This window comes from Molossus molossus, unplaced genomic scaffold (genome assembly GCF_014108415.1).
Source record: "Molossus molossus isolate mMolMol1 unplaced genomic scaffold, mMolMol1.p scaffold_m16_p_5, whole genome shotgun sequence".
Lineage (NCBI taxonomy): Eukaryota > Metazoa > Chordata > Mammalia > Chiroptera > Molossidae > Molossus > Molossus molossus.
Window position 1 is genome coordinate 63171451 of NW_023425388.1, and position 13928 is coordinate 63185378.

The window sequence follows — 13928 nt, forward strand, 5'->3', positions numbered from 1 at the left end:
CCCCAACTGGGGCCAGGGAAAAACTGCAACCGAGGTACGTGCCCTTAGCAGAAACTGAACCTGGGACTCTGGTCCACAGGCTGCTGCTCTAACCACTAAGCCAAACCGGCCAGGGCCCAGCTTTTCTCAAGTTTCCCTAATGTCTATGAAGAGTATAGTTTCATACCCAAGGGTTTGAAAGTAAAAATGAGATGCCCTGCCATAAATGTGAAACACTTTTGAAGTATCCCAAAAATTGTTTTTCAGGGAAAATCCACGAACATGCACTGTGTATATATCCTGTGGCTTTAGCTTCTAAAGTATCCATTTCATTTTAGTAAACAATAAGCATAACTGCACTTACTAACACTATCCTTTTAGCACAAAGAAAATGCAATGCCCTCTTACAGTTTAATACATCTTTTAGAAATTCCAACCTCAAATAAATCCAGAGCTTATCATATAAATGGCATAATTTTGCTATTGCTCTCAGTGTAGGACACAAATTTCTTTTGTCCGAGTGCAATTTAGTAAGTGTGGTTATGTGAAATATATTTAAAATTGTTTTCTTGTGGTTGGGAGCCAGGGAGGTATCAATGGTGCAACCCCAAGAGGTATGGCCAGTTTTCTATGTCTAAGAAAAGAGAATTGCCCTTCTGTCTATCCTTTGTTTATTTATTTATTTCTTTATTGATTTTTAGAGAGGAAGGGAGAGAGGGAGAGAGAGAGGGAGAGAGAGACAGACAGACAGACAGACAGAAACATCATTGAGAGAGAACATCGATTGGTCTCCTCCTGCATGCCCCCCACTGGGGATGGGGCTCACAACCTGGGTATGTGCCCTGACCGGGAATCAAACCAGCCACCTCTTGGTGCATGGGTCATCGCTCAGCCACTGAGCCACATCAGCTGGGCCTGTCTATCCTTTAAAAAAAAAAAAAGCCAGTCATCTTTTTTCCTTGAATCCCATGCTCCTACCCTCCTCTTCATTTTGGCCAGAAATACTTTCTATTTCCCTGTGTTAAAGCTTGTACTCTAAGAGAAAATATTTAAGAAAATTTCTGTTTAAAAATTAGAATTAGTTTCAGAATTTTCTTTTTGCTGATGCCAAATATTTAATTTCTTTTTAAGAATAATGACTTTAGCCCTGGCTGGTTTTGCTCAGTGATTAGAGCATCGGTCTGCAGTCCAGAGAAACCCAGGTTCGGTTCCAGCTAAGGGCACACATCCAGTTGCAGTTTGTCCCCGGCCTGGCTGGATCATGCGGGAGGCAGCCACTTGATGTGTCCCTTTCACGTCGATGTTTCTCTCTTCCTCCCATTCTATCTGAACAAAAAATGGAAAAATGTTCTCGGGTGAGGATTTAAAAAAAAAAAAAGAGTAATGACTTTATTAATTTTGAAGTTACCATGACTTTTATAAGGAGTTCAAGCAGTGTGGAAAAGTACACAGAGTAAAGTTTTAAAATGACTTCAAATTCTACCAGTAGAATTAATCTTCATTAGTGTTAGATAAACATTATTCCAGATAGCATTTACTTCACATATATATTAATAAAATGAAGAAAAAATTGATGGATGGAAGAATTAATATTTATTGCTCATATTTTGCGTGCTGTTTTTCATTAAAATCATTGAGTTTATAAAAAAGAAATAAATTATAACACTTTTTTTTTTTACCAGGAGATATATATTACTAAAAGATCCTGAAGTTTAACAAAATGATTATGAAAAATTTAGGTTAGGATTATGTTTAGCTATATTTCAGTTTTGGGTAGTATCTTTTAATTCTATTAAGAAGATTAGCCCTGGCCGGTTTGGCTCAGTGGTTAGAGCGTTGGCCTGCGGTACAGAGAGACCCGGGTTTGGTTCCCGCTAAGGGCACGTACCTCGGTTGCAGTTTGTCCCCAGCCCTGGTTGGTCGTGCGGGTGGCAACCACTCGATGTGTCCCTTCACATCGATGTTTCTCTCTCTCTCTCTCTTCCTCTCTCTCCCTCCCGCTCTGCCTGAACAAAAAATGCAAAAATGTCCTCGGGTGAGGATAAAAAAAAAAAAGAAGATTAGTATTGTTAATTCTCCTTACATCTCTTCCCTGACTCCCTTTTGTTTTTTTAATACCCCCACCTGAGCATACGTTTATTAATTTTTCAGAGAAAGAGGATGGAAAAGTGAGAGGGAGAGAGAAACATTGCTAACATTGATCCATTACCACTTTTATGTGCCCTGACCCGGAATCAAACCTGTAACCTTTTTGGTGTACAGAACAACACTTCAACAAACTGGCCACACCGGCCTGGGCCTAGACTCCCCATTTTTAAAATTATATTAGTAATTTATTATTGTGGTTTATAAGCATTTACACTATTTTCCATGACCATAGTTACTATAATTGTAAAGTCTTGTATATTTGAATGAATTCATTGCCTACTATGGGCCCTTTTACCATGACTTCTCCATTCCTAAATTCTTTATTTTGATTTATCTCTTGTTTGACTGAATTTCTGACAACATGTGTCTCTCAAAAAGGTCAGTCACATAGGCATTATGTGACAAGTTCTTTCATTATTTAGTGATGTTTAGCTTTTGCCACTACACTAGAATGCTATCTCGGCTGGGTATAATATTCTTGAACATACTTTCTTTCCCTTCGACCTTTGTAGTGTTGCGTCATTGTCTTCTGACATTGGATGTTGCTGTGGAGAAGTCTGAAGCCAGGCTGATTTTCTTACCACTTTGTAGGTAACTTGCTTTTTTTGTCTGGATCCGTGAAGTTATTTGTAACCAAGACATTTCTCAGTTTTATGCATTCACTATCACTTGTTTTCTGGAACACAGTGTATTCTTTCAGTACAAATTGAGTTCTTTCATTTCTTGGATTATATCCTTGAATACATTTACTGTTCCATGTATTGGGTTCTCTGCTTTAGGGATAACAATTATCCCTATGTTAGACTGTCTTCATTTTTCATAATTACTATCTTCCTTCCAGTTGCTTTAATATTTGACTTTCCCCTAGATGCAATGCATGCTTTATATTTATTTTTTTCTTGCATTATCTTTGTATGGTCACCATTCCTTTTCATCTTGCTAAAATGTGAGCGTCACTTGTCAGCCATTTTATTTGCTCTGATATAAATGTTACTGAATTCTCCCTGACTGCATTTTCACAATATTTAAGATTTAATTGTTTTCCTCTGTGAACTACAGTTTAAGGATTGGAGTTTTCCTGTTTTATGTATTTTTTCCATACACTCAGGACGTGGGGGTAGGGCTTGGGAGAATGCATAGATATTAAAACATAAAGCTTCATTAATTAAAACAATGTGTATATGTAATGATATAAAAAGATCTTTGGGTTTTTTTTAGGGAAGAAGAGCAAGCTATAGAACAATATATAAAATGCTATTATGTAAAAATTAGAGAAAATGTGAATAAGTATATCTTTATACATTCACTTACACATTTGCTGTTATATATCTAAAATATATATACCTGGAATGATAGATAAGGAATTAATAATAGGTTACCTGTGGGAAAGGTGCCTTAGCGGTAGTAGGATGGGATTGAGAGGGAGGCTTTTCTCTGTATATCTTTTAATACTTTTAAAATTTTGGGCAATGTGAATGAATTACTTACTTAAACATGTGAGCTCTTCCTTCTCTTCTGAGATTTAATTGCTCTATCCTGGATTCCTAAGCCCTGTAGAAAGTATATCTCATTCCCATAGGGAACTTTGTACCAGTCCTCTAACTCACGGTGGGGCCTGAAAAACTTGGCATTGGTGACATGGCTCCTGGTTAGTCACTTCTCCCACATCCCCATCACTTTCCAGGTTCCATGTTTATCACCCTCTAGTCAGAAATTTATATTTCTTTCCAAATCTGGTCCTATTAGTGAAAATTCTCAGGACTTTATTGATTCACTTTTTGGGTTGGATAGAGTAAGAGGTGTACAGCAATCTTTCCTTACATGGTTAGCACTTTTATAATATATGGCATAAAGTTGTACTCATTTCTTTTTGGTTGCTGCTGGTGATTTTTGTTGTATTTATTTTGTTACTTTTATTTCTGTGGATCTGATATTTGGATAGGGAGATTCTGATTTCACTTGCCATCATTTAGTTTAATTTCTGGCACCGACTTTGTATCTTCTGCCTTGCTTTGGTCTGTAACCTGTATATTGCTTAATGGTTGGCACTCCATTGGTTGTGGACTCCATCTGAATGCTATCCTGTTCTTACTCCCAACCTGTGTTGCCTTTCCTATATATGACTTTCAGCCCAGCCTTTGCTGTATATGGCCAGTCTCCCAACCCCACTCTCCTGGCCTGTCTAAGGGCACCAGGTAGGGAGGATTTCCAGTGCTGCCCAGTTTGCCAAGGCTTAGCCATTTTGAGAGTCCTCAGACCACCCTGGTTCTGGGGAAATAAGAAATAAATTGCCAGATCCACTTTATACAGCTTATGCTACACACACCCCTACACACACACACACACACACACACCGGTATTTCTTTGATCTGCTAATGTTTTCTTCAAAAACTCATTGCCCTTTCAACACAAATTCCTATAATTATTTCTCAAGTTAAACCTTGCATTGCCGCCCTGGCCGGTTTGGCTCAGCGGTTGGAGCGTCGGCCCGCGGTCCAGAGAGACCCGGGTTCGGTTCCCACTAAGGGCACATACCTCGGTTGCAGTTTGTCCCCGGCCCTGGTTGGTTGTGCGGGTGGCAGCCACTCGATATGTCCCTTCACATCGATGTTTCTCTCTCTCTCTTCCTCTCTCTCCCTCCCGCTCTATCTGAACAAAAAATGGAAAAATGTCCTCGGGTGAGGATAAAAACAACAACAACAAAAAAAAAACCCTTGCATTGCCAAAGATTTGCACTGCTGACAGATATCTTTCTGAAACCAATAGATAATCATGCCATTTCCTGTTTACAAATGTTTAGAAGCCTTGCATCATCTTTAGCCTAAGAGTGTAAGTTCCTGAGGGCAGGGACAATGTCTCCTTCACTGTTGTGTGCCCAACATGGAGAACAATACTTAGTATGGCATGGAGTACGTATTCCAAAAATCTTTTTTGAATGAATTTTAACTAGTTCGCTGATAGATTGCAGAATCTCTTTTTTGTTGTCTGAAAATAACCAATTTAAGTAATGAACAACAAAAACCTGCAGTTTGGGTACTTTTAACATGCTATGTCATTGTGTTCAAATAAGGGGTAATGGCATAATGAATACAATCACAGTAGGATTTACTGCAAGAGGTCTAGAAACGAAAAAGGGTCTAGTCTACTGATCTATCTGTGCTCCCCATTTTTTAAGGATTTGTGATAACTTATACACAAAATATAATAATTTAGTATGCTTCACATTTGGCTCTAAACTTTCTGACTATCAAGTTGAGAAGAACAATTCATTGGAGAGAAGAAGAAAAATGTAGTTCTTAACATTAAAGTCTGAAACAAATTTCCCACTTGGGGCTTTATATTATGAACATTGATTATGTGGATATTATACTACATACCATTTCTATAACACATAAGGTAATAATTTTTAACAATTTCTTATGAAATCCACCTGAATTTCATAACAATAAACCCAACTCAGTGATGTCAGTTCTGTTTAGAGCTAAGATAATATGGTCCATCTTTGTGGCCTTCTGTTGTTTGTCTGGCTTGACTCCAAGGACAAACTTGGAGCTCCTGGCCTTCAGATTGTCTTCTTTATATAAGGGTCCTTTTTTGATTGGTCCAGTGGAGCAGGCATTTTGAGATCTGGCTGTCAAGCTAGGACCTGAACTGCTGTTTGCTGGGTGACTGATTGAGGTAGATTTCTATGCCATGGAAACTAAGTGAGAGTAGGTATGAATGATATCATTTGGGGGAAACTCAGTTGCCTAATCAGGCAGGTTCCCTGACTAGGGAATGCTCAGGGAGCTACAGGCAAAGCCAGAAATATCACTGCATCTTAGTCAGATTGGAAAACATTAGTCAGCTTTCATTCCCTAATTTATTAAGATTTAAATTTGCACCTGGCCGGTGTGGCTCAGTGGATTGAGTGTCGTCCCAAGCACTGAGAGGTCCCGGTTTGATTCCTGGTCAGGGCACATGCCTGGGTTGTGGGCTTAATTCCCAGTGGGGGATGTGCAGGAGGCAGCTGATCAGTGTTTCTCCCTCACATCGATGTTTCTATCTCTCTCTCCCTTCCTCTCTTTCTAAAAAATCAATAAAAACATGTAAAAAAAATATTCAAATTTGCTGTGGAAGGTGTATTAAAGCAGACATGCTTATATACTGCTGATACATACTTTTTGGAAAGCAATTTGGCAACATATTCAAGAGCTTTCAAAGAATTAAACCATTTGATATAGTAGTTCTACTTCTGGGAACTGTCCCAAAGAAATAATCCTCTAAAAAAAAAAGGTCTAAGCCTCAAAAAATGTAAATGTTATTTCTAATATTTCATTTATAGTATCAAGAAATTGGAGCAATTTTTTAGATGTCTCTCAGAAAGAGAATAGATAAACAAATATATTCCACTCAAAAGAATATGACTAGGGTTAAAATATTTTGCAGAATATTTTCTGGCCTGCATGCTCAGTGGTTAGAGCTTTGCCTCTATTATAAGAAACCCTGTACTCACTGGCAGTCACTCCCTTTCCTAACTTCCCAGACCCAGGTAATCTATTTTCAATCTCTATAGTTTGCCTATTCTGGACATTTCATATAAATTGAATCATGCAACATGTGATTTTTTGAGCTTCTTCGCTCAGCATAATGTTTTCAAGGTTCATCAGTAGAATAGTATGTGTCAGTACCTGCAATCTTGATATATCCGACGATACGTTAAATAACTGAGCTTACCTGGCCAGGGCAATGCAGATCCTCGTTAAGAAACTCATTCTAACAAGATTTAGCATCTCTTTTTCTTAATGAGATATAAAGTCATTCCTTTCATAGCCAAACCTTTAGAGGCAGTTATATTTTTCTATCTGACTTGTGCATGATCTTTTGGCAAATTGTAGTTTGTCCACTATGTTAACATTCAGAAGTCTGAATGAATGCATGTTAGAGGGTTTGGAAGTTGGTCTGGGATAGTCCAGTGAATGTATTAAAGAGAGGTTAGTTTTAAAGTGGAAGAAGGATCTGTGACTGTGGTGAAAGGTTCCTGGCAGGTGTGGAGTGGCCCATGTACAACTTGAGGAAGCTGATGAGTCCAGTTGCTGGCAGCAGTGAGGCTGGAGAGAACGGCGGGGGGGAGGGGTGTGCTGGATCATATACGATAATTCTGCTTGTAGGTTTTATTTTAGTAGCATTCTCTTGCCAATGTAAAGTTACAACGAGAAAATGATGTTTATAGATGTGGCTTATTGCTGGGTTCAAGATAACCTAAAGGGGGCAAGAATGTTATACAATGGTGATGGCTGGGCTCTAGATAGAGATTGTAGATGTAGAAATTGAAGAGGGAGGCCAAAGAAATGCAAACTTAGCAGACTTGATAATTATATAAAATAATTAAAGCTGATTCCAATGTTATAATTTGAGGACATTGGGAGGATAATTGTACTAGTGCTTTAATAAACAAGGTAAGAAAAAATGGTTTATATTTGTAGCAGCACTATTTACAATAGCTAAGATCTGGAAACAGCCCAAGTGTCCATCAGTAGACGAATGGATAAAAAAGCTGTGGTACATATACACAATGGAGTACTACGCAGCTGTAAGAAAGAAAGATCTCTTATCCTTTGAGACTACATGGAGGGACCTGGAAAGTATCATCCTAAGTGAAACAAGCCAAACAGAGAAAGACAAGTATCATATGATCTCACTTATTTGTGGAATGTAATGAACATAACAGTCTGAGGAATGGGGTAGTCCCAGAGACGTGGAAGTGGGGTACAAACTGACAATCCCCAGAAGAGGAGGTGGTGGGGGAGAGATAAACCACAGAACTTTTATGCATATATGCATGAATAATGGACATGGACAACAAAGCTGGGGACAGGGCAGTGAGGGGAGGGGAATCAGTGGGGGGAAAAGGAGAAACATCTGTAACAAAAATTCATTAATAAAAAAAATAAAATAAAAACAAAAAAATGGTTTATAAAGATAGTAAACTTTGATTTTGTTATGTTTATTGGCAAAATCTTCAAGTGAATTATAAAAGATACCAACTTATCCATTAGATAGTATATCAAGTCTGATATTCTGGAGCTTCCAGCATTCATTAAATACAATATGGTTGATTTCCCTTCCATAGGTGTGCCTATTCATTTTTGAAACCTGTATTATAAGTGAACTTTCAGTATCTAATTGTTAAGGTTAAGCAATGGTTTTATTTTCTTTATGTATAGTAAGTGCAAAAAATATTTTACTTGCTCAGGCTTAAGAAGGGTACCTAGATTCCATGATTTCCTATTGTGATTAACCATATTGTTTTCAGGGAGGAAAAGTTTTTAATATTGACTGCATTGAAAAATATAGTCTATATAGCAATAAAAATAAGTTTCAGTTGTTCAAGATGGTTTTGTGTCCAAACATTAAAATTGGAATGTTTTAGAAAATTTATTTCATGTTGAAACTTAGTACAGTACATTTATTTACCTATCTTAAAATTTATTTCAGGAATTGTTCCATCTTCTGTTGTTGTGACTTCTTTCCAAGTGATGTCAAGAGTTTTTCTAATATGGGCAGTAACACATAGTGTCAAAGAGGTAAGTGTTTATACAGACTGAAAAAAAAATATCAGCACTAACAAATGTTAGTCAACTTTTCTTTCTCACATGTGTGTTATAGCTAAAGATGGAATCCCATGTCACATTAATGTAGCCCAGATAAAATTCACATTCACTGTAGGAATTGGGTTATTAGTGGGAAACATACCCCAAATATACAGTTTTGTTAAAGAGAAAACTAATTAAATTATAAAGTTCCGCAATCTTCAATCCCATGGAGATTTGGATGGTGTGAACGTAGTCTGCAAATCAGTTGTATTCTTCCGGTAGTATCTTGTTTGTATCTGGCACAATAAAATCTAGACAACTGCATCCTTACAGTAGGACTGTTGTGGGAGTAGAGGACGTTAATTCATTACCAGAACAGTTTGATCTCGTTTCTTTTTTCAATAATTTTACAATTTTTTAATTAATATTATATTAGTTTCAGGTGAACAGCATAGTGGTTAGACATTATATAACTTACTAAGTGATCACCCCAGTAAATTAGTTCCCCATCTGACACCATACATAGTTATTACAGTATTATTGGCTGTATTTCATGTGCTGTACTTTACATCCCTGTGACTGTTCTGTAACTACCAGTTTGTACCTTTTCACCCATCCCCGCAACACCCCTCCTCTCTGGAAACCTTCAAAATGTTCTCTGGACAGAACAGTCTGATCTTTATAGGACCAGGAGAAACAAACTTGTTTCCACCCAGGCCACCAGGATTCATGGAATTCCCAAAGGTGCTGAGTCTAGTGGATCTGGGAAGGGAATGTTCTCTGCTCGGGCAGGGGTGGGAGATGCCCAGGCAGGCCCAGGGATATTCCTTGTAAGAACTGGGGGGGAGAAAGCCATCATTACCGTAGGTGGGTACCATCGGTAAGCGTTCATTTTCTGGTATTGGGGAAGGAGGTTGTTTTCCTGTATGTTTTTTGCTTTTTAAAAGTCATTTATTTCTTGCTAATGTCACCTTGAGGTAAAGTACCTATAGCTACTATGAGGATTCATTTTTTTTAGTTTTTCACTCCTAAAAACCTATCACCAGCATTATTGGATTCTTTGGAGCTCATTAAACGTACTTATCAATTATTCTCATGTTTTCTTTGCCCTCTACCAAAATTTATGTCAAAACATTTTTTTTTCAGGGATTTATTTTGACAGTTTCATTTGTATTTCAACTGAGTTTCTTTAAACTTTTTTTATTGGCATATGATATAGATAACAGAAAAATGCACATAGCTAATGAGTTTTTAACCAGAGTTGTTTGAGCAAATTATCGTTATTTTTGCTAAATTCTCATGGAATTGCAGATGCACAGGCTTTTGTTCTTAAGGTCTCTCATTCCTTGAATATGTCTGAACTTTCTATGCAGGGAAAATGTAAAACAATCACATTCTTTTTTTTTCCCCCTGGGAGATCACATTTCTTACAAAAAACTTTATAAAAAACAGGCAAATAAATCCAAATGTGGTATGTTGCTCTTTGTTCTCACTTTGGTTTATGGTGTAAGGAAAAGCTACTTTACTTGTACCATGTAACCTCTTCATTCATTATAGAGCTCTTTCATCATTTTAACCTATATTTCTTACTTCCTTACTTTTGTGCATGCACTATTTCCTTTTCATTTTAAAAACAATTCATAGTTTTAACCTCCCAATAGTCTCAAGTAACCTATTTCTTTCTAATAGTAAGTCATTTGCATATTAAATAGGTAATTATGTATTTTCAATAATTAAATGTTATGTATGTGAAGACAGAGTACTGTCAACTATGGAATGATTGCTCACTTTGCCAGTACAGTCAGATACTAATTGTGCAGGTGCTAATGTTCCAGCTGATGGATTATTCAAGGCCTCTGCTTCCCCTCCTGTCTTCTGCTTCAGTGACCACAATTTCTGGCCCTTCTGGCAAACAGGATAGCAAGTAAATAAATGCTTACAATTCAAGTCAAGCAATTCTTTATTCTTATTACTGTTAGCAGCATTTGCCAGGATTTTCCAGGCAGATTGTTAAGACTGCTTGCTTAAAAAGCTATCGACGTCTCAGGATTACAGGTACATGGACCTGGTCATTGTCCTCAATAACCACGCTGCCTGACAGACGGGTCATTTAGTAGATGGCATCATATTTGAGCTTTGCAGTAATTTAAGTTATATATGTGTTACAGTTGCATATTCAAAATTATTTCTCTGTGACTAAACTTAACCAATTTCTACTCATTTTAACATATCATTTTCTTAAGAATGTGGTACAGTAAATGTTATTGTCTTTCTGCCATCTCTGGTGACACTTTTACATATACCCTATTGATCCATTGCCTTCACTCTTATGGAAGTAGGATTAAAAGTTTCTGTTGCTCCAGGATTATTACAGTTCTCTCCTCATTTTCCTTTTCTTTGAACAGAACTCATTCATCACTGTGTTCACAGCACTTCACCCCAAGTCATTGATAGCTGACTTGAAAAGCCTGTTTCTGTGGCATTTCAGAGGCCATCCTGTTTATCACCATTCCTCAGCCCCTTCTCTTAAACACATGGAAATTTCCTGCCTTAGAGTTTCATATCAGCTGTGATTCAGCTTGTTCTCTACAACATGAAACATGACTTTCCTACTAAAAGATGGGAAACATCTTTAAAATATATTTTAATTCTCCTTATATTCAGCTATGTTTACTTCAATGGTGGGAACCTCATAACTAAAGTGTAAGGAAATTGACCTCAGAAATAGCTGCTTAATAAAATATATCTCCCTTTCTCATGGTAATGTTCAAATTCTCTTCACACTACTATACTTTCATTCTCAGTTGTTGGTTTTTGTGTACAGTCCCCTCTATAGTGGACAAGAGCTCTTCATGTTCACAGAAGTACATGTGGATTTGGACTCTTACTTCACTCCCTCTGACCCGCTCTTACTTTCCATTCTGATTCCCTTGTTTTTCTGTAATTGTATATGATGTGCTAAGGTATAGCCTATATACCTTTGAGAACTGGGTAACACTATTTTTTTAATGCTTTGGGATTAAAAATTTTGTTAAATATTTTTATTGATTTTTTTTAATATAACTTTTTAAAAAGATTTTTAGAATTGATATTTAGAGAGAGGAAGGGGGAGGGAGAGAGAGAGAAACATCAATGTGAAAGCTTACATCTATCAGGTGCCTCCTACATGCCCCCTACTGGGGATTGAGCCGGCAACCCCGGCATGTGCCCTGACCAGGAATCGAATGGGCAACCTTTTGGTGCACAAGTCAATGCTCAACCATCCAATTGAGCCACACCAGCCAGGACTGGGTATTACTTCTTTCATATTTGAGGTTATTTCCTTTTAATAAGCCCTCCTCACTTGTCATTTTAATTCACTACCCTATGGAATGCTAGTCCTATTAATGTCACCATATATACTGTAGAACTAAAAGGTGATCAGATGGCCTGTGGCCGGTGTGGTTCAGAGGTTGAGCTTCGACCCACACACCAAGAGGTCGCTGGTTGAATTCCTGGTCACGGCATATGCCCTGGTTGTGGGCCCAATCCCCAGTGGAGGGCATGCAGGAGATGGCCAGTCGATGTTCTCTCTCATTGATGTTTCTATCTCTCTCTCCCTCTCACTTCCTCTCTCTCTAAAATCAATAAAGAAAAATAATTTTTTAAAATAAAATAAATAAAAGGTGATCAGATGATTTTCTTTTATTACATTAGGATTCAACCATCAGCTGGTGTGACACCTTGATTAGCAAGATATGAAAGGGAAAAAACATGGTCTCTATGTTCAAAAGCTTTTTCTTGACCTAACCTAGCATAACCTCCCCACTTTTTTCCTTTTAAAGAAAAAATATGTATATTTTCTTAATATATATGTATGTACGTATGCAAAGTAAAACTCCTGACAAAAGCAACAAGCTCATGGTGGGAGGTGGGGCCTGGAAGATACAAGAGGGAATCAGCAATAGCTGACTTCTTTCCTTTCCAATTTTCCCACCTGTCTCCCAGACCGGAACTGGCTCCTCCTCATCCCTTCGCTGAGCTGGCCACCACTGCTGCTGCATCGGGCCTTCCTGGGCGTGTGTTTCTCTCTCCCTCTGTTTGAGTCTGTTCTTTCTCTTCACATTGAAGCAAAACAACATTTGCATTGTTCAGAGTGAACTGCAGTGGAAATGCCACCTTTACCACTCCCTCTTCAAAACAGACAAGTTCACAGGATATATGTTCTTCCTTGTCCAAAACTAGCTAAGCCAAGTCCCAGGTTCCTGGACACACAAGTAGGCCACTGGCCCAAGCCCTCTTTGAAGAAGCTACCCCACATTCTCTCTTGAGTTCTTAGTGTAAGATCAGAAGTCCTCTTTCACCAACAGGGGCAATAGTTGAGAAAGAAGTTGCTAGACTCACTGTGGCTTTAGCCCAGGTTCATCTAGACTTTACTAGGGCAATTTACATAAAATAGAACTTTACTCTGGCTGCTGAACCTTCACTCCTTTCTTTCTGTCCCTTTGCCACTATCGGAGAAGGGGGTGTCTTCCCACATTCCTCTGAATGTTCTTTGAGTGCTGCTGGGCTTTGTGACACTTAATCTGCCATTCCTGCGAAGTTCTCAGCAAGATGTTGGTAAAAAGCTTGTAATTGGTGTTTAAGAAAGTTAGTAACCTAATTTTTTTATCATTATACTGGTTTTTGTTTGTCTGATGCATTACAGAGGGCTCTATTAAAACATTATGATTATTCACCTTTGAGGTGTGTTGTAGCCTCCTCCATTTAGAGTTTGGAAGCTAGAGAACCAAAGTGACTGTCACACGCCCAATAAATGGCAGAGTTGACTTCCCACTGCATCAGTTTCCTTCTCACCCTTATCAGTGTGCTGTAAGCACATCCTCATATTCCCGTGCTCGACATGCATTGTCCTGTGTGGAGCTGAGTACCCTGTCTCACATTCAGCAGCACGTTCCCTCTTCAGCAGTCTCATGCCACAGGCATATTGAGAGTTGTTCTCTAGTCAAATCATTTGTCCATGAAATAAATACACACATCAGCCCTGGCCGGTTTCTCAGTGGTTAGAGCGTCAGCCAGCAGACCAGAGAGGCCCAGGTTCAGTTCCCGCTAAGGGCACCTACGTACCTTGGTTGCAGTTTGTCCCCGGCCCCAGTTGGGGTCGTGTGGGTGGCAACCACTCGATGTGTCTCTCTCACGTTGATCTCTCTCTCTCTCTCTCTCTCTCTCTCTCTCTCTGTCTTTCTC

At 38.4% G+C, this 13928-nt stretch overlaps 1 protein-coding gene across 1 annotated transcript in view; it reads left to right on the forward strand.

The window, feature by feature from the left end:
* HACD2 (3-hydroxyacyl-CoA dehydratase 2) overlaps positions 1–13928 on the forward strand; it is a 109169-nt gene that overhangs the window by 67386 nt on the left and 27855 nt on the right. The window contains exon 4 of the mRNA XM_036243281.1: positions 8605–8693. Within this exon, the coding sequence (XP_036099174.1) occupies positions 8605–8693 (89 nt within the window). The remainder of the gene's footprint in view (positions 1–8604; positions 8694–13928) is intronic.